The sequence below is a fragment of the Lichenostomus cassidix genome, chromosome 8, assembly GCF_008360975.1.
Source record: "Lichenostomus cassidix isolate B80296 chromosome 8, HeHo_3.0, whole genome shotgun sequence".
Lineage (NCBI taxonomy): Eukaryota > Metazoa > Chordata > Aves > Passeriformes > Meliphagidae > Lichenostomus > Lichenostomus cassidix.
Genome location: NC_139489.1, coordinates 6,958,661 through 6,983,127, shown reverse-complemented (window position 1 = coordinate 6,983,127; position 24,467 = coordinate 6,958,661). Strand labels below are relative to the sequence as shown.

Below are 24,467 nucleotides of genomic sequence, written 5' to 3'. Positions count from 1 at the left end.
TGTATCCTCCCAAAAGGGATGTAAATAATAAAATAATTTGAATAAAGTCCACAAGTGCATTTACTGATTTAAAAAAAAAAAACGCTTCTGAATTACATGTGAATGTGAATGTTTGACTATTTCTAGAGTCACAAAGTCCACAAAAACCTATTCAGGATAAATCTGAAATATTTCACCTAGTTCTCTGTATTTCAAATCTTTCAAAAGGAACGTTTAGAAAAGGTCAGCTTTTAACCAAATCATGCCATTAACAACAAAAAGGAAAGAAGATTGTCCTTTATAATATGCTGGTATGAATAATTTAAAATGTTTCTCAAGCCTTCCCTGCCCCTTTTTTTTTCACTTGAAACAGTTTGTTAAATTCGACTCCCTTCCACAAACTATTTCAGTTGTCACAAAACTACATTTTGGGGACAAAAATGCAACATTTGCTCAAAATATTTAATCCAAACACAGCTTTCATATGGACACTGACACTGTTTGTGGTGAATTTGGTTCTCCAGTCTGGGTAGGGTTGGCTTCCTTTCTGTCCAACAAATTAATCTGTTAACCCTTCACTCAAGCAAGAAGTGAAGAATGTGTTGAATTCAAAAATATTGCAGCAGACAGTGGAATGAAAAAGTATTAAAATCTGTGTGTGCCCTCTCCTCCCCACTCACACAAATTCTTGCAGTCCCTAAAATCAGGCTAGAAGGACACAGCAGTGATGACATTTCAGAACATTTCAGCTAATTCATGGCTTTAATTTACCGAAGGCTGGTACTATCACAGCTCTCCCAGTGAAGAGAAAAGCCAGGGAATGGGAACACTCACTAGGTCAGGCGACAGAGCCTTTAGAGAACAGGCAGGATAGTTCATCTGCCTTGTCATGGCATTTCTGGGATACCTCTGAGAAGAGCTTCCCAGACTAAGCAACACATCCCTTTTGGTGCCAGTGGAGGATTTTGCCTCTGAAAGGTGAGGCTGACAAATTGGAACTAATCTAAGACGGTGTGGTACAGTCATCTTGCCTGCAGGGACACATTTCAGCATTCAGCTGCAGAATGCCAGCTTAAGAACAAGCTCTTGATAAAGGAAAGTTCAGGCCAAGCCTGGGGATGCACGACTTTTAAATCAAGAACACTTTTTTTTCCCCCTCTCAGTCTACTCCCTCCTCCCTGGGGATGGCAATATGATAATTCTATACTGCAAACAGAGGGAGAAAAGTCGAGAAATCTCTTTTCCCTACACTAGTTTTCCTATATTTCCTAAAGCTGTTTCACAGTTTAATCCACCAGAGAGGGTGAGATTAGTGTTATGGAGAAACTCACAAATATTTTTATTTTTTGTGCCATGCTCTTTCAAACTGAAGCTAAAGATCAAGTCGTGCACTACCCCCAGAAAAATGGGTATTTCTATTCAGGAGAGAGCTGAGGACATGTTGCCAGCTAGAAATGAGGAAAAATTATGCTGAAAACTCACTATTTTAGCTGGGTCAAACAATGGCATCTTCCTGGGCAATTTAATTAACAAGCCCATGCAGCATAACATCTTCTACACTCTGAAACTGCAAAGCCAGTTACACTCAGAAGTGCAATAATACTAAGATTTAAAGATTTCAGAGAAAAGGTTGAAGCCTGTCTTCCTGTTTTGAGAAAGACTCTACATCCTTGGCCACAGTGAACAGCAGGTACCTGTTGTTATCCTGTATTTCAGGAGGAGCTGGGTATAGTCATGCAGAAAGAAAAGGACTGTGGAGGATGTTTTTCACTGAAAACAGAGTTTTAGGAAAAAAGAAAAAAAAAAAAACTTTTTTCAAATTGTGTATAAACCTTTCAAACATTCTGAATAAAAGATGTTTAATCAGCCTTGTACATCCCACAAGGCCCCTTGTCTTTTCATTCCCAGCTGTCTAGGTCCCCAGATTCTTAACCTCTTGCATAAACTTGAACAAATCAGTTTAGCATCCCATTTCCATGCATCCTGATCCAGTGAGCTCTGACATTCATTTCCATGACCATTTCTTTTAGTGCCACCTGAATATACATGCAACATATAAAAAACTTTCCTCACAGATGTGCCTGTGCTTTATAGTTTAGTTCTAGTACTAAACTCATTTGTTGCTAGTGATGAACATTTCACCACATCCAAGTCAGATTCACAACCCATTTTGTCTGTTCTCTTGGGAATGAGCCAACACTTTGTAGAAAACAGGCAATTCTTGGTGGCATTGCTGCAGATTTGGCTTAAACTCCTAAACCTCAGCTTACAAGATTAAAGGAATGAGGATTTTGGAGGAGAGCACAGGACTCAGTGAAAGTCCTGCATCCCCAAAAATGGCAATGCAGAAAATCTCACCAGCCAGCTGCTCCCATCTCACCCTGGGTCAGGGAGTGGTTGATTCCTGGTTTGATGTCAGGAGAACCAGTCTGTGCACTGGTGGGGTAAAGGAAAAACCTCTCTCATGCTGGCAGGAGATCAATTTACAAACTCAAGCATGAGGTTTAATTACCCATTTCATTCTCTTAGCTTGCATGGCTCTGAATGTGAACCTTCAATGAACCAAAGAAATAGTCACCAGCTGCTGCTTTGAGAAAGAGAGAGATAACAGCAAGGAGAAGTTCAAATGCCTAAAACTGCTCTCTCTGCACCCCTGTTTGCAAAAGCAGGAGGTTGTCCCCAGCCAATAGATCTGTGGCAGACCCCACTACTTGGAAGACTTCTGAAAGTCCTATTTATGTGCTAATCTGAGCAAAGACCTAAAGAGATGAAGCAGAGTTATCTAGCCAATCACTGGGAAGCCTCAGAGTTAAATTTTCAAATACAAGCAAGCGATCCTTAGAGATTTTTTTTAGAAATTCATCCAGTAAATTCAAGTAAATAAATTGTGATGTGCTTGTGGATTTTGTATGAGCAGGAAATAAAGTGTTTGCTGTAAATTATTCACTCAGCACTAGTTAACTGCAATGCTGGCACATTACTAGGCTTTTTAATATTCTGCTCAAGATAATAGGTAGCATTTTGCTTATTATCCTCATTTTTAACTTATTAGTTACATTAGGCCATTTGTAAATACAGTGAAGAATTGCAAGAAAATCAAATGTTTTTCCAGCTACCTCATTAAAATTCTCTTTAGTTCAGGAGGGTTGAAAATCCTGTGTATCATGGAAAGTTAAACCAAGAGTGCACCATTGGGCTCAGCAATTCCAAATTAATTCACATGCCCTTTCCTACTACCTGGGTTCCCAAAAGGCTTTTCAAGTTCTGAGCCATATGAATGCCTGTAAAGCTGCATGTCTCTCAAAAACTATAAATAACAGTGCAGGGGGAAAACCTACAGGGCAAGGAACTTCTGGGGAAAACAAAAGCTGCTTAATTGCAACTGGAGCTGCTTATGTGCAGGGCACCTGGAAGAAAGGAAAATGATGTAGTATCAGATTCTAGAGCCATTTTTGGGCTTTATTCCTGCATGGTGACACATTCTGATAAATTCCTAGTGCTGTCAGATGCCACCACTGCAATATCACTGTCTGATTTGGGATTTGCCAAGAGCTGAGTGAGTATCACTGCAGCTGGAAGGACACCATGTGTTCTTGGGAGTTTCACTTAAAACATGTATAACCACTGTTGAAATCACCCCCACAACTCCCTGCTGCTTCAGTTTAACAATTAGCAAAGCACAGAAGGGATAAGGAGCACAGACCATAGAACCATAAATGCTGGAAAAAACCTCCAAGACCACCGAGTCCAACCATTAAGGCAGCACTGCTAAACCATGTCCCTAAGCACCACATCCACACATTTTTTGAACACTTCCAAGGACAGTGATGTCACCACTACCTTGGGCAGCCTGTTCCAATGCCTGACCACCCTTCCAGTAAAGACTTTTTTCCTAATACTTAATCTAAAAGTCCCCTGGCATTAACTGGAGGCTGTTTCCTCAACAAAGAGCTGCCAGCAGACCCATTTTCTGCACCTTCTACCTTCTTCCTCAGTGGTCTCCTCACCCATACCATAACCCAGCCTTATTCTGCTTAGCAATGCAATACCTAATTAGATCAAAGCTCAAGGTAGCCTGGCTACAGAGTGAATTGTGTTGTTTAGTCTTGCACTGTAAGCAAAACCACATGCAGTATATTTCATTTCTCAGGGGCTTCTCCAGAGAACTGTGTGGTACATTTAATTGCCCCCACAAACAAATCATCAACTAATCAACTGCTTTTCATTATCACCTCCAGCAGCACATTTATTTTGTAAATAAATGCATTAAGAGCAAACAATTTTAGGGAAAACAAAAGATTATCTGGATACGATCTCAACAGAGGAGGTGGTAAAGTAGTAATTCAAATACTAAAATGAAGCAAAATTAGCATAGGGTGGAATGATTATTCCATTCCGTGTATCCCTATCTATTACAGTACAATAACAGAGTGAAATCTGTGACTTTAATGGATGATCTGGGTAGTTTAAGGGAGCTGTGATTGACTGACACATTTACATAGAGGCTGATGAGCAGCATAATGAGTGCATTTATGAAACACAGCTAAGGTCTAACTCTTAGCTGACATTAACTCCCACACCTAGAGGAAGGAGGCTTGCAGAGCAGATGTCCTGCTGTCTTGGAGAGTTGCTCTCTACCTCCTGAAGCAAACAAATTTGCTATTTGCCCCTTTCCTTGGTGGGAACTTCAGGAAGCACATGGTCACATGAGAATCTCCAGTTTAAGAGGAATTAATTGAAACAAGCCATATGAGATTTGATGGCGAAACAGTGCAAGGTGTATAAGGCAGATATAAAAACCCACAGATTCATACCCCACACCATACCTGTAGTTTCCTAGGTAAACTCCATCAGGATTGAGCATGGGAGCAATCTTGAACACCAGGTGGTCTCTCAGTACTTTTGCAATTGGATGGTGGCTCACGAGGAAATCAATTATACCTGAGGAAAAAAAATGAAAAAAAAATAGTTGGGGTGGTGGGGGGTGTCTGACATCAATGATTTCCAGATATCTGCCTGAAATTTTACATATCAGAGATTTGAATGATTATTCCTCCTGGGTCCTGGCACTGCTGCTGCTTCCAACAGAACAAACCACTCGCAACAACATAGATCTGCCACCTTCTTAAAACTCCAAGAACTTTATGGAGAAATACCTTCATCTGTCCTCACAATGCAAGCACAGCACAACTTCGTTATCAGACACTGTTGAGTTTCCACAGAGGGAGAAGTTCCTGTGCATCACCTGAGCCACAATAACAAAACCTTTCTCCTGCAAAGAGGAGAAATGAAGATACCTCACACAGCCAGCCTGCACAGGAGGCTCACACTGCAGCTCAACTTGTGAGTGGCAATTTATTGAGCTGAGACATCTCCAGTTCATTTCAGCACACACCCAGACCTACCCTTGACAGATGAACACAGATTTCAGATCATCTGCATGTATAAAGAGGTGTAAAATGCCTCATGAAAACTGGGGGAGTTACATAATACCTGCACTGGGCACTGGGATACTGTGCCACAGGTAGACTGGAATTTAAAAGGTCCTATTCTTCACTTATTTCACATTCATAAAAACCACCATGTGAGTAAATCCACCTCATCAGCTCCTTTAAAGTGGAACCCAGGCAAGAGAGAGGGGAAGCAGATCCTAAATGCCCTTCCTTTGGGCACATCACAGCACCAGAGGCTGCAGGAGCTGCTTCCCCTTGGCCTCATGCTCAGGGAGCCACCAACCATTGCCTCACCCCAGGGTTGGTGCTGGGGCAGGAGGAGAAAGGAATCTGGGGGTTAAATTCCCTACTTATCCCTCCACTGACTTGGTACTGACAGAAATAGCTCCCAGGGAATTAATGTTGAGATAAATTGAGTTCCTGTGTAATCTCAGGACACCCACAGATAGGTCATGACAATTTGTTATTTATTGTAAGGTCCATCCTGCGAAGCAGGAACCATTTACTGAATTTCCCCCAGAATAAATCAATCACTACGGTCTAGTAACAGGATAAAATTAAGCAGAGAAAAATTAAGCCTGCTCATCAGTAAAATTTCACTAATGGTGAGCTCTATTAGAGTGTGGAATTGTCTCTCCAGGGTAAGAGTGGAATCCCATCATCATAAACATTTAACACTGGACAGGGTAAAGCCTTAGGGAATAGATATAACAAGCAACAATTCAGCATTGAAGAGATGGCCTGGGCTAACTAGCTGACTTCAAAAAAGCTGACTTTAGACCTGATTTTTTGTGATTCAGTCAAAGTATTAAATAAAACCAAACCCTAAAACCCATGTTCATGCCAGGTTAAATGCACTTGTTTACAGTTTGGCTGAAACACACATTAAAGATGAGACCAAAATCTCACATTCTGCACAACTCCTTAATTTAACTAATTTCTTAAGGCCCACTTTGTATTTCAAACACCAGCAAATCTGAACCTATGCTGCTGTTGGAATGAATTCTAATTTACTGAGGCACGTGGAGAAAGCTGAGGCTTCTGAAATGTCTGAGATGATCAAGGTATAGTTGACTCTAAACATCAGCAATTTTTTCATGTCCCAGTGACTAATCCTGAAGAGGAGAAAGGAGCTTTCTGTAACCAGGTCTCTCAGTTGAGAAGGAACTAAACCCGAACTTCTGAGGCAAATTAGCATATCCATAATTATATTGCTCAGGAAATGTTCCTGCAATTACCTCCTCTCGATGAAGGAAGGCGAACATCGATCTGCTTTTTGGCTGGTGTTGTGACTTTTGTTCATTATCCAACAGCAAGAACACGAAGGAACGACAGGGACACAGTTGGATCCTGAATAACCAGATTTCCTAACTGTATGCAAACATGAAAAGCTTAGCTATGTTAAACTGCTGCTCTGACTGTTTCCTGGCAGTGACTGAAACATAATCCACAGTAAGAGCACCTGGAGGGCTCCAAACCACTTAAAGGGAAACAACACTCACTCTCTCCGTGGTTTCTCAGTTTTAGTTCTAAAGAACTTGCAGCTGGACTCAACTAGACTCAAACACCTCACCAGTTTGTGTTTTCTACAACACTTGGAGGAGTTAACCATTGCTGAGGCTGTCACTGTGCCAGTGAAGGGGTTTGTCCAGCTTCTGCTCGTTTTGCCCCTGTTACTGATGCAGCCTTGCTCACAGAGCTTGGCAGGAGCATCTTGGCAGCTGGAAGCTGCAGTTTTCAGCTTCACCAGGCAATTACTGCTCCCCGACCAAGAACATGCTGTGGTGTGGAAAGCTGCACAGAACCATGCAATGGGTGAGGCTCTGCTCTGCCTCATTCACTGCTGCAGCCAGCTCAAGGAGCCTGACATTGGTATCAAACAAAACCCAGCATTTCCCCAGGCACCACAGTCTGCTGGGGCTGCTGCAGCCAAGTCACCCATCAAAAGGAGAGTTACTTGATTTTCTTACTTAGGAGATGGTCAGTTGAGCCTGAAGAAGCCTTACCCCATTGCAAAAATACAAAGCAAGAGTTAAAAATAACTCATAATTCTAATCTGGAAGTAGAGGCAATGTCAAGGGGCATGAGAGAAGCATCAGACAAAAGCATACATTTACATATACAAACCTCACCCTAAAATCATTGTAAGTATCCAAATAATCAATAAAATTAGGAAATAGCTTTGTGTTTCAGAGGAACCCAATAGTTCTGGACTGTCTGAAATAGTCTGGATCAATAAGGTTTAAAATAAAAAGACAGATATCAGACTATTAAAAAAAAATACCATTGCAGAGAACTTGGTCCTCCTGTTAATAAATCAATACAAACTAAATTTTACAGCTTCTGTAATCAGCAAGAGACATATCAGTGTATCTCATTAGGCCGGGGTTAAGAATTTGGCAGCAACCAAAGCCCATTTAATATCATTTACTTCAAGGCAGACATGGCAATACAACAGATGCCCTAATTTATTTGTTGATCTTTGTATTAAAATAACAGTTTGCTGGTAAACAGGAAGGGTAATGATGCCAGTCACCCTTGTTAGTGGCTAATAATTGCTTAATTTGTCCACTAATTGACCTGTGCTACTGTTGAAGCACTGGATCGTGTTGCAGGGCATGAAGTAAACAAGGCCACTGTAATGTTACTTCAGAGAATGACTTCTGGAAATAGAACTACTTATTGCCATAAATTTTCTTTTCACAGATGAGCAGATTAATTGGTCTGCCAATTAGTCTGCTATTAAAGAAAAAAAGGAGCTGCCCACAGATTGGTTGGATCTTCGAACTGCAGCCCCAGTTTGGGTCAAAGGAAATAATCCAATCTGAATCTGACACATCAGCTATGAAAAATAAGACAAGCATTATTTAATAAAAAAACCAAAAAACAAAACCTCTGTGGCTGGAGATCGAGGAAAATAGCCCAATAATGAAGTATTAACTCTTTGAGAGACTTCAAAATAAAATGGAGAACATGATGGAATGGGCCTACTGAGACACATTACAGCGTGGAAAAGTTCTCCAATTAAAAGAAGCAAAACAATATGGATTATTTTCCTCTCAAGCTTTCTGGAAAGCAATTAAAATCTTTACATTTCAAATAATAACCTGCAATTATAGATGCTGCCTGGAACCAGAACAGCTCAGAAATCAGCATTCAACCATGACACAAGAAGAGGCTTATCCATAGTCCACTAAAAATCCACCAAAGTCTTTACATTAACTTCACGGAGCTTTTCATAGTTGCAAGTGAAAGGAAAGAAAGAATTGAAAACATAGAAAAGGGAAAAAAATCCTCACTCACAACTGTAAGTATTAGAGACACAACCACATTAACTTAAAAATGTCACACTGTTAAAAAACTGCTTTCTTGGTAAATGCAGCTTCACTGAAACTGCTCTAAATCTGGGCCAAACCCCTTCTATTCAGAGTCACATCTTTATCATTATTCTTTCTAAAGGCTAAATGCACTTTCTCAAATTTCTCCTGCCTTCTGCAGCTCAGCTCCTCTCATCTGCCCCAACATTAGGTCCTGTGGCATCTCTCTGCCCACCCCAATCCAGCTCAAATTATCTTCTGCTGCTTCTCAAACAAGTTAATCATAACATGTCATTTCCACTGTTCTGTCAATATATTTCCTCAATCAACCACCTTAAACTCTGTTTAAACTTCCTGCTGGCTCCAACATGACCTCTCCACATTTGCTCCTTCCAAAGAAAAGCCTGTCTTATTCCCCTGGTTTTTCCATTACTCCATCCTTTCACCCTCAATCTGACAATATATTTAATTGTGCAACTATATAATACATTTGCCCTGCTCCTATTAGTGAAAATCTAATCAGCACAGATCCTAATGCAATATGGCAACTGCTAATGCAAACATACCCTGCCCTGTATCTAGTATTTGCCAAGAAAGGAGTGATTTATGTTTTCAGACCCATTTCCTAACACTGAGTAGCTGCTGGTATCCTTCAGTCAGCTCACCACAGCCTGCAGGTGAAAGGGAATGTGAAAATTGGGCTCTAACAGCAACAGGACATATTCACTGGAAAATAAATGTAAAGGAGTCCCAAATGCTTCTGCTCACATGAAACTATTGAAATGTACCATTAAAGGAGACTGAATCCAATGTGAATAACACTATAGTTATGTTTTAGTGGAGTGTAAGAAAGCAAAAATATGGGGTTGGGCTTTTTGGAGAGGTTTTTCTAATGTGATGGTGGAAAAACCATCATAATAGCCAGGCAGTTCCAGTACTCTGTCTCCAGAGAAAAACACACAGAACAAATGACAGCAAGTCATCCCTGTGCCACAGTTTGCTGTCTCCTTCAGCAACAGGACCTTCATCTGTTCAGCCTTTGCCCCCTCTCATGGGACTGCAGGGAAAAGCCATCATCCAGAACAACAAAGCAAAACTTGAAAAAGACAGATGGACCCTCTTCTCCACCCCAGCATGGTCGGAAAGGTGTCACACTCACCCTGAGCCATGCCCAGCACAGGTCACAGCAATGCTGTGCCAGAATGGGCTCCAGAGAAGGCAAATCTGCTCCTCCAGTGCAGCCCCAGCAGAGCCCAACAGACAGAAATGGTCCAATAATGCCTCAGCCTGAAGTGCTTCCAGTATTCAGCACAACAGAGAAAAAAAAAAAAAAAATAGAAAAGAAAAAAGAAAAAAAAAAAAGAAAAAAAAAAAGAAAGATATGAAGGGTGATAACCAAGCAGAGCTGACTCATAGTGGGGTTATTGACATGATCTAACACCCTGCTGTCCTGGAAATGATCCCTGCAAAACATCATCACAGAAGGGTCCATATGCACAAGATTCTCACAGGTGCTGACTCTGCTCCTTCTTACAGTTCTGCTCCTCCTCCTGATGTGGAAAAATAGACTGGCAAACTCAAATGGGGTTTGTTTGAAGCATTTTACACTTTTTTAGAAACGTGTCTTGGGCAGGGGAAGGGGTGTGCAAGGGTGAACACATTGATGCTAACAGCAGTACAGAAAGAATTTATAGAATTTGAATGCTTTATTAATTGCTTGCTTTACCTTTCCAAAGGTCCCTTTGGAATCCATGGCAAAACCAAGGTTTATTTCATCAAAATCATAAAAGCTAATATGGCTGGTGAGGAAGCACTGCAAAACTTAAAAAGGGCATCTGCTTATGGCATTAGATGAAAGGAAATTTGATGCCTGAATTATGTCACCACTTTCCAAAAGCCAAACCTGATGTATGTCTGCATGCATAGACCTCTCCCTGAGCAGTTTCTGCAGTCAAGGAGAGTGGGAAGATCCAGAAAAATGTCTGTTTTCTGTGAACTTCCTCTCTGGCCATCCCCAGCACACCCAAGGGCAACAAGGGCAAGCATGCTTGCTCCCAGAGGGAAGCAGCACCTTGCACAAAACCTTCATGAGCATCCACCAGATCCCAGTTGTCAGCTCAGACTCTTCTCCTGTTTCCTCTGCTGATGTTCAGACTTCATTTAAACTTCCCCCAGGGAAGGCTCAGAGGGGATCTGCACAGGCCTGAGGGTGCCACATGATGAAAAAATTTTAAAAATTAAGTTTTTTGAAAATGCAGAGAAAGTGAACAATTTTCCCCAGTGGTTCCTGTGGACAGGCAGCTCTCAAGGGAGACAACAACTAAACAAGAATTGCCCATGACAAAACACATCAGAGCCAAGCAAGGCAGGTGAGACAGCTCTGGCAAGGACATCCCTGGTTAGGTTATTTCTGAAGGGTACAGAAAGAGAAGGGCTGATTGATTCCCTTGGAGCATCAAACCTATTTGTGCCCAGCTAGACAGGTGAATATTACAGTGCCCAGTAAGATCTCATTGCGTGAGTTTGGTTGGTTAAAACACCCCAAAAAAAGTCTTTAGGACCCCATGGTCATCTCAGTTGTTTTTTTTAAGCCTGCAATCATCATTGCTATTGTAAAAAAAACAAAAAAAAAAAAACCCAAAAACCAAACCAACAGCTGGTATCTGGTGAATTATACACACAGTCCCACTTCACCTATTTTTTAAGAAGTTTTAATCAGCTTGAAACAAAAAAGTTGCACACCTAACTGAGGATCCAGCTGCAATAAGCAGATTGATTAGAAACACATCAAGCTATATTAAGGCATGTTTGTTCCTTTATTTACCATTTAGTCTCTCATCTATTCTCTGCTGTAACTCTTGGTCTCTTCAAAACACAGGATTAAAAGCAAAGGAAATCTCAAATAATGGGATAAAATGAATGTGCAGGAAATGAATGGGTGAATTAGATTACAGCAGATGAAACACTGAGGTCTCAAATGCAAAATGCAGGGAGTTTATTTAATTTGTTACTCTTTTAAAATGAAAATATGCTCACTGACTTGAATTAGTAATTTTCCTGTTTTAAGATATGTTAGGCCATTACAGCTAGGCCTGTTTCCAGAGCAGTGAAATAAATGGAAAACAGCCAGTCTCCCAGGGAACGCAACAGCTCGCTGCATTTTGCCAGCCCAGTGGAACAGAGCTAATGTCAGCTCCAGAGAAAACCATGCTTCTGCTGGAGGGGCTTCATGCAAAGAATTGGGAATGACTGGCAACAAGTACTTCAAATGGCAGAGCAAGGCATGGTGGATATTTCCCCATTTTAATGTGCATGGTAAGCACAGAGAGTAATTGATTTAAAGACAATTTAAAAAACCCCATTGTTCCTGACCACTCCCTCACTCCTCCAGTTAGCAGAGGGTTCCACAAATAACTAATCTGGCAATTTAGTGTGGCTGGAACACAAATCCCTGTGAAGCAAAACAGCAGTCAAGAACCTCCCAGATGGGCTCTGCCAGGATGAGAGAGCAACTTCTGTGTCAGTGTCTGACCAAAGTCAGGACATCCCAGCCAACCCCTCCACCCTCCAGGTCTGTCAGATATCTCCTTTTGCATGCAGTGATTCAACTGAGGGCACTGAAGTGTGTGATGGAGGAGCACAAGTGTGTGGCAGCCCTCTCTGGACAGACCAGCAGCTCACAGGATGTGGGGACAGCGAGTGCCTGTTGTGCTACTGTGCCACAGCTCTACAATGAAATGAGACTCTTACCTTTCTGGGACCCAAACATTTCAACTGCTTTCCAGAATTATATGTGATAAAAATCCTTCTCACACCATTGTAAGGATACAGGAGACATTGCTGCCATCACAGCCTCAAATGACATTTGACGTCAAGATCACAATTTCAATGAAGGTTTGTGAAAACTTTGCCATAGTAAAACATTCTAGGACTACTGGGTAAGAAGATGGACCATATGATACTACAAGGCAGATCTTCTTTCCCATTTTAATGTGTCTGCTGATTGAACAGGGCTGACTGGGATGGAAACCTTCACATTTATTATGGATATAACACATAAAGGAGGTACATTTACACCACTGCCTTTCATGTGCACTATCCTACTGTTTTTGAGAGATGTCTACATTTAGACCATGCAAAGAAGGCCTCAGAACAGCAAACAGTTCCAGACCCTGATGCTCCAGATGCATTTCAAACAGGGAGAATATGCAGCGAAATGGATGTGACTGGAATAGTCAGTCACAAATCAGCAGTCTGGAAGTACAATCAGTTCAGTGTAGAAAGTTGCTAAGTGATGAGTGTTTGGGATTTCCTATGTATTTTTATGAGCTGTTGCTCTTTCCTCATAAAAAAGATTCACATCTGCTTTGAAGGATATGTGACTGCTGGTGCTTGGCTGGAGCACAACATCCCAATTCAGTGCTGAAAAGATATGGATATACATTGCCAGTAAAACATAATTAAAGTTGGCATTCCCAGTGACTGGGATGTGGGACCAGGAGCCAGAATGCCTGATCTTGGTCTCTAGCACTGCTGATTTTTGGCAAGTTGCTGCCAGAGTCTGCTATTTTAGTGTGTTCAACTTGAGATAGCAATGGCCAGATTTGCAGGGCAGCAAAGCTGGCATCTCTGGGGCCAAAACCAGCAGATGGATTTTCCAAACAAACTCATGAAGGCTCATTGGAGCTGACTGCACTTGGAAACATGGCACGTGGCCACAAAATTCTAGGTGTTGAGCAAAATTCTGAAACTTTTCTGTTCTTGCTCAGCTGTCACTAGAAGAGACCTGTGCCACTGACAGTCCATCCCCAGCCCACTCCTCCCTAAAGATAAGCACTTTCTGAAAATCAGCCCTGTAGAGGACAAGTTGGAAAGACTTTTGGTGACAACCAGCGTTGTTGGTCAGTTCAGAACTGCAGCCTTCAGTACTCTCACTTCTGCTGTTTTCTTTTCTTCCAAACAAAGTCAAGGGGCACTGGAAGTGTTCCACAAACTAGGATTTTGGATACTCAAGGATTACCTGGAGAGGGTAAAATGTGGCATTTAATTTTGCCTGTTAGAATTGTCAGCCAAAAAGAGAAGATACAATTAAGAATTTTGTGAAGACAGGTCTAGTTCCTACTTCTGAATTCTCGGGATACTTTACTCCACCCAAAACCTGATCCTGTCTGAAAAGCCTGAAAAAAATAACATTAGTCATCAGACTTTAGTAGATGATTAGACCACACAAATGATCTTGTTACCAAAGATGACTCAGGTCATGTTTATGTAATCTTGTTATGACTACAATATCTTCTAACATCCCTTAAGATTTGCTCTGATGCTTTGGCAGTTTAACAGCTGGAGACTCCAAAGAACAAAACAGTTTGACCCTTTCTCTCATCTATTGCACCCAGGATATTTATGGCCTCAGGATTCATTTTGATGCCATTGAATTGGATTGTGGGTCTTCTCAGACTTTAGGAAAAGACATAGAGCAAAGAAAAAACCCACTAGATTGAAGCTTGGGTGTTTATGATTGCTGGAACACTTGATCAGAGCAGCAGTGGGGTGTCAGTGGCACCATCTACCTCGTTCCACTGCAGCTCTGAGTGCATGGGACTCGTGCTCTCCCCAGTTCCCCCATGAGCCCAGGTGGAACATTGGGTTAATCTCTGCCATCAATTCATGGTCTCTGCCTCTCCTGTTCCTTGCAGCAATGGGATACCCATGAGCTTCAAAGGGCTAGACTAATAGAGAAGAGCAGAATGAGCCCAGGGCTGGATTTGTCTGGTAAAAAGTGCAAACCTGCACACAGGGAGGCAAACTGTCTGCTGCCCTCCTCAGTGATGAGCTCTACCTCAGCCACTCAGTTACCCTGATGGAGCTTGCTTAACCACAAACTCATCTCCCCATGCCCAGGGGCAGTCAAAAAGTTCTCCAGTAGAGCTGATGCAACAGCAAAGACCTGTGGAACTGACTTGAAAGAACCTGTCAGGCTGACAAGAGAGGAGGCACTGGCAGGAGCACACAGCTGCTGCTGCAGGATTGCCCGAAGGGCTCCTAAATTCAGTGCACAGCACAGACTGAGTGGGTGGCTTTGTTGGCTGGCTTTCCTTTCTTTAATTTTCTTAATATGCTGTAAGGAGCTTGGAGTTCTCTTTGCATCAAAATGAGCCTACCAATACCCCCTGGATAATGCCTCTTTTCCTCCTGGGAAAAAACAAAAGGGTTCCTGGAGAAACACTGCAAGGATCAGATGATCTTGTTTCATTAACGAATTACTTGGGATTTATCAGAATCATTCTCAAGATGTTACTTCAGAAGATGATGTGCTTGGTCATTATTATTCAAAGTCTGTCCTTCCCTTGAGTGTGAGTCCCCTAGACAGCTCAAAAATATTCTCTGCATTATGGCCCTCAATTTTTACAGAATTAACTTATGTTAAATACAGCTAGGATTTCAGCCTTAGAGTTGAACAGAAATACACAAGAGATCCCACCTTCCCTGATGTGCAAGACAAGAGACAACCCAGAAAAAAGGCTTGATTGCAAAGAGGGGAAAAATAAACACAAAGGGAGTAAAATCCCGAATGCAGGAACCACAGTCAAGCAGGTATGTACCCTGGCAAAATTAACTCAGGCATCCTTGCACTGTTTCCTGCTATCTTTATCAACTCAAAAACTTTTCACCACAGCCCTGAAGGGGAGTTTCAGCTGTACACCAACAGCTCATGCCTCACCAGCAAGGAGGTAAAAACCAGAAACAGAAAATCACTTCATTTTCCAGTTTTCTATTTAGAGCTGTAAGGGTCTTGCAGGGGAAAAAGAGAAACTGCATCATTACAGTGTTGCTGCTTTACCCAGGACCAGGCTGAGCTCCCCAGAGCCTGCAAGATGACTGCTTTCTTCCCCATCATGACAGCTGCAGACGTGGAGGTCAGAAACCTTTCCAGGGCCAGCAAGAAGACAGCAGCACAAGTGTAAATTTTCCAAAGTTGCCTGAACCGGGGGAAAAGATTCCCAGTAGAGCTATAAAAGTGATAAAAATAAACTTTGACGGACACAAGGAGGACTGAGCAAACTTAGTTCTGGTTAGTAAACCACTAAAATTTGCAAGGAATAGCCAAAGATGATGAACCTTCTCCTTTCAAACCTTTTGTTGAATTATCTCCCCAGAATCTGAGCACTTCCTATATGCCCAGAGTTACCTTTTCATAACCTGGCAGCAGGTGCCTTTCTTTGGGAATCAGGAACCTTTGGGCATTCAGTGTGCTTGATTCAAAAAAGCTGGGCACTGGGAATGGAGGGCTGGACTGGTTTTAGCCCTGGGTCTGTCCTGCAGTGCTGTTTTTCAGGTACAGCAAACACAAACAGCAGCTCCATCATCCTCTGAGTCATAGAGCATTAATTGTGGTAGCAACAAGAGCTACACAAGCTGAAGATGGATGGATTAGCCCAAGCAAAGAATGCGTTGCAAGCCGAGAAAGCAAAAGGTGGATTTCTCTGGAGGCAGATGGAGAATACATTTACATATGAAAATCTAATTCACAGTGAAAAAGGGAAAGGGCATTACATAAATAATGCGAGGGAAGAAATGAAAAATATGTATTTTTAAACACATTCTAAAAATGGTTTCCAGCACCTGCAAACACATTGCTCAGTCAAGCAAAGACCAGAAGCAATAGGCTTGAGTCAGGCAGGCACACACAAAAACCAGAGGAGTCCTGCAGAACACCACTCATTCACACCTATCTCTTCCAGTTACCCTGTAGAGTGTTGGGAGAGTATACTGGGGACATCTCTACTAATTTGGCTTTACCTTTAATGATCCGTTGATATTTCCTACTAGCCACATCACCAGTGGGCTCCTCAGCTAGACAGACTCCTGGCCAGGATGGAGGTGGAACAGAGATTGCAGGGAAGGAGCAAGAGCACATGGGGTGTCCCCATGGGGGATGTGATCTCAAGAGGATACAGGAACAGGACTCAGAACAAAATCAGAATGTGAGAAACAAACTCTTTCTTGTGCTTCAACTCAGAGCTTTAATCCACCCAAGAGAAGAGCTGAGGTGTGCCCTTCTCAGAACTGAAGCCCAGCTGTTCAATTCTGCTGGAGATGTGGCTTTGCCATTCCTGTGTGGCACATCCATACATTCCCCAGATCCTCATAATGGCAACTGACAGCTTACCCTGGCAGGAGCCTGCACAACCATTTGCCCTCATTTCCCCTGTGGGCACAAAGGACATGATCACTTTGTAACTCTTGATGCACAAGAACTTACACTGAGCCAGCTGTAATGGCACCTTTTGGCTGCTTCATTGATTTCCACTTTACTGGGTTTGCAGGTTATACTGCTTCACCTTTATAGGATTTTCCTGTTCCTCTGTTCAAATCGGCTGAAAAGGTGCAGTTTGCCTCTTCCCAGTGAGGCAAAGGCACCTGCAAGGCTCCAGTGGCAAAGCAGAGCACTGTGCAGTGCTGGTGTCACCAGCAAGGCAGCAATTCTAAATTCTAAACCATCAGATTCCAGAATGAGGGAGACAGAAACCTGTTAATTCAATGAAGAGGTGTTCTACACTCTCCTGTGGTTACCTGCTGGGCATGAGAAAGGCAAGAGTGGCATCACAGCTGAGTGGCATCAGCTTGCTGGGAGGTGGCCACTTGTCACCACTGGGAGCTTCCTGCTTGCCCTGGGTTTGCCCCCCAGAGAAATCCAAAAGGACTTCATGAGCAAAACCAGACTAAAATAGATCTGTATACATTTCCCCCTTGACAGAGGGTATCAAGGCAGTAGAGGCTGAGTTGTTCTCATCAGTGTCAAAGGATAGTTAGAACTGAAATGAAACACAGAAATCCATTTGCACAGCAAAGTCTAGCTTCAGTCTCAACAGGAAAATAAAGCAGGGACTGTATGCAACACCTGAACTACTTCTGGGTGACTGGGGGAAAAGAAAAAAACCAAAGAAGAAAAAAAGGAGTGATTTATTAAACAAAAACCTAATCCTCAGGGAAGGTCTGATGGCCAAGAAAATTCTGGCTGCATCTGAACTTCCTCTCCTTGACTCAGAGATGAAAGTTGTGTATCTGCAAGTTGCTTTCAGTGGTACTGGAAGGGACTCATTGGATAGCTGCTTGTACCAGGCTCCAGCAGGAAAAAGCTTTTTTTCCCTTTGGTTTCCTTTTTTTGTCTTCTAGAATAATAAAAAAATGACCATGTCTCTACATGAAAAAAGGAATTGCAAAAGCTCTGCTCTGCCCCTCATCAGTGGAGACAGATCTGTTCTTTTATTTACACTGCATGACATCCAGGCAAGGAAAAGCTCCACAGAAATAAATTAGGGTCACTCTCTGTCAGTACAGATGTGCTCCTGGCTGTTAAGCAACAGAATATGGCATAAGCCCCTACCTCTGCTCCAGAGAAAATTTTGCTGTGAAAATGAAGCTGCATTGCAGATCCTAAAGGTGATGGTAATTAGCTCTGGAATGGAAATAATCAGCAAAATTTCCTCACATGGGTAGGGCCACCAGAAGCAACTGACATCTCTCCCTGTGAAGAACTGAAATTCTCCAGGAGGGTATAAAAGTACATGTTTCCATCTGAGGAGCACCAGGGAGAAAAGTCAGAGGGATATAAATTTCATGAGTCCTCCAAGGATTGAGGGGGTTTGTTGTTGCTGTTTTAGGAAGAAGCTAAAAACCCCCACCATTTCCTAAAGAATTCTGTTTGGAGACAGTCTTATTGCAAAATCTACTTAGAAGCATATCAAACTAAGAAGGCATAAGATGCTCTTGTTCCAGAACAAGAATTGCTGGAGAAATGTTCTATTGCACTCTCCATTCACAGTCTGCCTCAGATGCAAATGAAATCTCAAGTGCCAGCAAGCCCCAGGCACAAGCTCTCCCCAAGCACTTTGCAAGGATGGATTTAAACTCTGGCAGCACCGTGACCACACCAGACAGTGTCAAGGTGCTACTTCCCTCATATCCTTGGCCATTAGGAGTATTGCCAGGAAGAAAAATCAGAGTTCACTTGAAACCTGGGGCTCGGACTGTCTATTTCTACCTTGAATAGTCAGATAGGATTTCAGCATCTTAAAGGTAAACTTAGCTCTAATAAACAGTACCTTTCACTGCATAAAGGACCCAGCCTTTGGAAGGGAGAGGTGCCACAGAACATGTTAGGCAAACTCAGATCTCAGGGATGTGCCATCTCCAGGGCAGGCAACCCTCCTGCAGGGAATTAGGGATGCAATCCCAACAGGTTTCCAGCTCTGTTCCCTGCTTCTCCCAAGGAATAAGTGACAAACCCAGCTTTTAAAAGATGGCACCTGGGCTGAGGCTGGGTCACAGCATTTTTCAGCTCTGCTCTTGACTCTGTGACAGATCATGTCCCATCTGATGGAAAGCAGATAAAGCTCAGTGAGGCTGAAAGGCTTCTCCTGTAGCAGGGAATGAGGCACCCTCCTGCTCTCTCTTTGCTGCTGTGACACCAAGCACAAGTGTTTCTAAGGGAACAGGACACCAAGCTGATCAGTGTCATATCAAAGTCACCACAGCAGTCAAACTTTAATGACTATGAAAATTGAAAACTCTCAGTGAAGCTCCTTTTGGGTAGGTGGAGGCCTTGGTGAACCAGAACTTGCCCTGTTGGCATTGCCTGTGTCACATTTTTCTCCAGGCACCCAAAGACACGGCTTATGCTTGCCAATCATATAAAACACATCCATCTCTGCAATATTTTGCCTACACACTGTACCACTGGCTGAAAATTTTGAAGTAAATGTCAAAAATTTTGAACAAACTTTCACATAGGAAGACCCACACACTTTTCCTTTCCTTAACTCACTACAGATCTTTGCTTGTCTTTGTTCTTTCCCTTCCCCACCACATTTTTTTCTGTCAGTGATAAAGTGACAAAAGAGTAGGGAAACAAGTAAAAAAGGAGAGACAAGGAAAATAGGAGAAAAATAAGTGAGCTTGGATGAAATTTATAATAAAGCACTCTTCGAAAACCTTTGGCATTAGGAAAGAAATACAAATTATTTTTTCATCTGTCCCCAATTATCTTTTACATGTAGCAGCAGCAAAGACTAAAACCATAACCTCCAAGTCAGAGCACAGCCACCAGGAATATCCTACCATTAACTGAACATGTAATAAGTAATTTGACCCTTGAACTAACACTATAGGGTACCTCTAGAAATTGCCATTTAGGGGTGACATTAGTCACTAAGGAACCAACCTTCCTGGGGAGGGGGACTTTTTAGAGAGCTCTCTGCCACTGTTCAAAACTCCCCTAAATTTACCCTTCCTGCCTGCAAAGTGTTTTTAACAGAAGTTTGCCCATGCATTAGGGTCCCAGCAAAGCAATTTGTGCCTACATTTCCTCCTAGATAAAATTAGGGAGAATAAAGAATGTGCCCCATTAACCTTTCTCTCCATCCTCAGAGCCCAGAGAAGCCGAACTGCACTGAAAGAGCAAAGCCAACCTCTAAAAAGGGCTGTGGTCTGGGGGAGAACCTGCTCTCATCTCAAGTCACCTCTTGCCCTCCAAACAAGCCTTACACCCTTTTCTCTGCAAGCTGGAGAAGGCAGGGTGACATGGCTTTTATAAACAGGTACACAGTGCAACAGGCACCCCATGGAAGCAATCTGTGCAGGGGCAGAGGGAGAATTTAATCCAAGTGTCCTTGTGTCAAAGGAAAGTTTGCAGCAGCCAAGTCCCAGTCACACATGAATGCTGGCTCCTCAGAGTTTAGCAGAAGGAGCAGGAAGGCAAGTGCAGGGCATCTGAGAGACAAAAGGAATGAAAACAAAACAAACAAAAAAATCAATTCAGCTGAACCCAGCCAGGGCAGGCAAAGAACAAAGGGTCAGAAGACAAAGCTGGAAACAATAGACCAGCAAGATTAATATCAGTTGTGAGGAAGAGCTGGGGCACTGCTGAAGGAGAATGGAAAGGGCTTTAAGTATAAAAACCAGAAGAGATTCCTAATTGTGAATCCTGACTGGGTTGACATGGATAAGCACCTTCAGAATCCACTCAGACTGCAATTTTTAATGGGAAAACCAGGCCATATTAAGGAAAGCCAAGTGATCATGAAGTTCAGGTGAATCAATATTTTCTCTTTCTGCTATCCTCAGACATCTGCAAAGTGCCACAGTGTGTACAAATTCGATGTGCTTTGCCCTAGAGGCAGGTTGGTAGGGCTGGAAGGAAATGATCTTTAAGCCAATGTTATCTGAAAGTATGAGCAGTCAAGGAGCATTCCAAAACCAGGATGTTCAAGAGATTAATTGGGCTATCTCACATGGAGACAAAACCAATTTGCCTGCTGCTCTACAGAGAAGCCTTTCTCAATTCTCCCCCTTGAAGACCAAGGGCTCTTTAGCTCTGTGATTACTGTAAAGAGGATTAGTTAAGCAGAGGTAGTCAAAGGCCTGCTCTGGGCAAAGGGCAAACCGAATCAAACAAAGCCACTTGACATTTCCTAGCTGCACAGGCAAAGCTGACCTTGCTGTCCCAGGGATGAGGAGTTAGTGCTGATCCATTCCTCCCACTGGAAGTAGCAAGATGAGCACTCAGGGCAGGGCTGGGAAGGGGTGAGCCTCCTGACCACACCAGATTTCTGCTCCTGCTGCTGCAGATTGAATGGAAGAGGTGGGACAGCAGCCTCTGCTGCTGGTGGGGAGGGATGTCTGAGCCACACAACAGCCACAGGTGTCACAGCTCCTCCCCTGGGGACAGCTCAGAGCTGTGGGGATTTCTCTGCAACACCCAGCCCATGCACAGTCCCCCTCCACACCCTGCCACCATCACACCTCCTCTGCACAGGAGTTCCAGAAAACACATGTTGTAAGGGAGTGAATCACATAACTCTACAGCTGGAGAAATTTAAACTCGTCATAAACTCCCTTCAGCTCAGGAACCCAGGTGTGTAACCTCTCATACCTGCCTGACACCACAGAGAATTGATTCAAAGCCTGTGGTGTCCTGGAACAGCCAATGTCACTCTGGTAGCAGGAATTCCTCTAAGGGTCTATTTGCATCAACACGATTTTAAAAGGAGCTTTTATTTCCATTGCTCCAATATGGATCTTTTATTATTCTCAGAACAACCTTTCTCTCTCCTGGGATACTTCACACTAAAATCTCATCCAGGAGATTTACAAGGGACAGACAATAGTGGTTTTCATGTTGCTTCAGAAGTCAGGGAGAGTGTGCTTCCCTTTGTATTAAAGCTTAGGAGCTGTGCACTTAAAGAAAAAAAAAATCTTAGTGGGAAGGATGAATGCAATTTAACAGCTTTGAGAGGGCCCTGCAGCTCATTTTATGGTTGGGCTGTTGAATTCTGTTGCCTTTGTTTGCTTCTCATCTTTGGGCTTCATGAACTCCTGTGAAGGAGACCATGAACTGCAATTCCCTCACTGCTTCTAAGGGCTAAGCTGCTCCTGAAAGGACAGGAGTGTTCCCATCTCCTGACACAACTGATGTGTGTCATTGCCTGGATGCAGAATTCCACTAATATTATGGAAAGGTTTTTCTCTTCTTCTGACCAAGAGCAGTCACCCCTAGGGTGGAACTCTGCCCCAGGAGATGCATTTTCCTGTGGATTGCAGTCAGAAGAGGTTTGCATGGGATCCAATAAGTACTGAAAGGAAATTGAAGCTCTGTGTCTTTGTACATTTGGGGTGGCAAGAAAGTATATAAAAAATACCCTTAAAGTGGAGATTCTGCATTGCTCAGTTCTCTTCAGTCTCAGCAATGCAGCCCACAAAGAAGAACACTGGAAAAGGCTCCCAAAAAGGGCATTCCTGAACCAGAGAGCATTCCCCAGCATGCTGCATGGCCAAGGCAGAGCCCCTCCTGCCTCCAGAGATGCATCACAAACACACCCAAAGAGGAATTGCAGACTAAGCCTTTCTACATATGGAGGCATTCACTGCGAGTCTAGAAGTAGCCAGGACAGCAGAAGTGTTTGCATCCAGTCTCTTTCATTTGGCAGTGAAGACAGAAGTGAGACTTGACAGTAATATAACAAACATGCATTTATAAGATTCCCATTCCCTATGGAATCGTATTTTGTTTCCTCCTCTAGTGGGAAATACAGCTTGGAGACGAAGATGAGTTGGCTTGCTAGACAGAAGAATAAAAGAGATAAAGTGAGATGCAAACCATGCATTTATTCAGATGCACATTCAGCCCAATAGGAAATCTGGCAGATGATATCCCCAAGTTTCTGAGGACCCAATCATTACCACAACAGGAATTTCTAGGTGCAGTGCTTTTTCCTCCAGTACAGCTGCTGTTACCAAAAGCATGTTACACCAATGGCTACAGAACTCAGTTTCTTTCCCATGAGAGAAATTTATACCCTGGAGACAGCTAAGCAAGGTCATCACCTCTGCTCCTTCAGAAAGGTTCTTTTCACATGTAAAGGCTGAATTTACACTTGCATGTAAAACGTGTCCTGGCCTGCAGTCACTATCACTTCTGTCCTAATGCTCAAAAGATTTATGCTTAATAAAAGAAATAGAAAAGCAGCTTTTAACCCTGACATTAAGAGGAGCGCATTCCTCCTCTTTCTTCATAAGGAAAGACAGAGTTTGGGTAAAATTCCAAGTAGGATCAACGGGTTTCAAAATAACTCTTCTCACACTTGACACTGCATTTCCCTCAAGAAATAAAAACTACACAAAATCCCAAACAAATAACAAAACAAAAAACAAACAAACAAAAAAGAAACCATAACACAACCAAAAAAAAACCACCCAAGTCATGTTTATTCTATTGTAGCAACTTCCCTCCCTTACTAACTCCTTCAGGTTTCCTGCAGGATCAAATTGAAAGAATTTGAAGGCACTGCCTGCATGAAATGAACTAGAAAACCGTTTTAAGAGGCCACTTTGGAATCGGTCCAGGAATTAAATCCTTCATAGCACCTGGAGCATCTTGGTGACATAGAGAGCAAGTTCAATTACCCACCAGCCCAGCAAGTTATTGTGCAACATCAGAACTTGAGAGACAGCTGGTGGGAGACTTGTTTTCAGGCAATCTGTTGCCTTCTATCCCATTCTGTAAACTTAGAATCAAAATTTGTACAAAAGTTTTCACTTTTTTTTCCCCTGCCCTCTGCTGGCAAGAGGGTGAAGGTTATAAACACAGACCAAGAATGCAAACAGAAAATCAAGAGACCTTGCCCAGAGTAATCTGTTTCTTCATTTCATATCATCTGATTTAAAGTGAAGCAAGAGGGAGAATTCATTTAAGCAGTTATAAAGAAAACAGATTGATTGAAAAGTAATTTTTGCTCCGTTTCTTATGGATAAGAGTCCCAGGTGTCTGTTTTTCTTATATTTTCTTTTTAATGGCTGTTCCCTTTTCAGCCCATAAGCTTCAATATCAGCTGCAGGTCAAATTACATTTAGCCCAGGATGCTCAGCATCCCTCCTGTCTTACCCTGGGTCTTCCATTCTGGTATCCCAGCCTGGAAAACCCTATTAGAGGCTTAGGGTACAAATTCTCATTTCTGCATTTAGATGGCATGCTGGATGTCACATGGCAAATAAACAAATGGCATCCTCCTAATAGAATATATGAAATTAATGAGTAAAGTACATGTCTTAGACATCTAAACAAGTTAAAGCTTGAAGTTACTGAGTGCTGGCAAAAGTCAGAGCATACAGGATAAACTTAAACCCAGCAGTTCATCCTACAATTATCCATGAAAGTGAA

The 24,467-nt window shown here is 42.6% G+C and overlaps 1 protein-coding gene across 1 annotated transcript in view; it reads right to left on the bottom strand.

The window, feature by feature from the left end:
* The window catches only part of BEND5 (BEN domain containing 5), an 860,026-nt gene that overhangs the window by 169,258 nt on the left and 666,301 nt on the right, over positions 1–24,467 (bottom strand). The window contains exon 8 of the mRNA XM_085067639.1: positions 4,806–4,920. Coding sequence (XP_084923765.1) covers positions 4,806–4,920 — 115 coding nt within the window. The remainder of the gene's footprint in view (positions 1–4,805; positions 4,921–24,467) is intronic.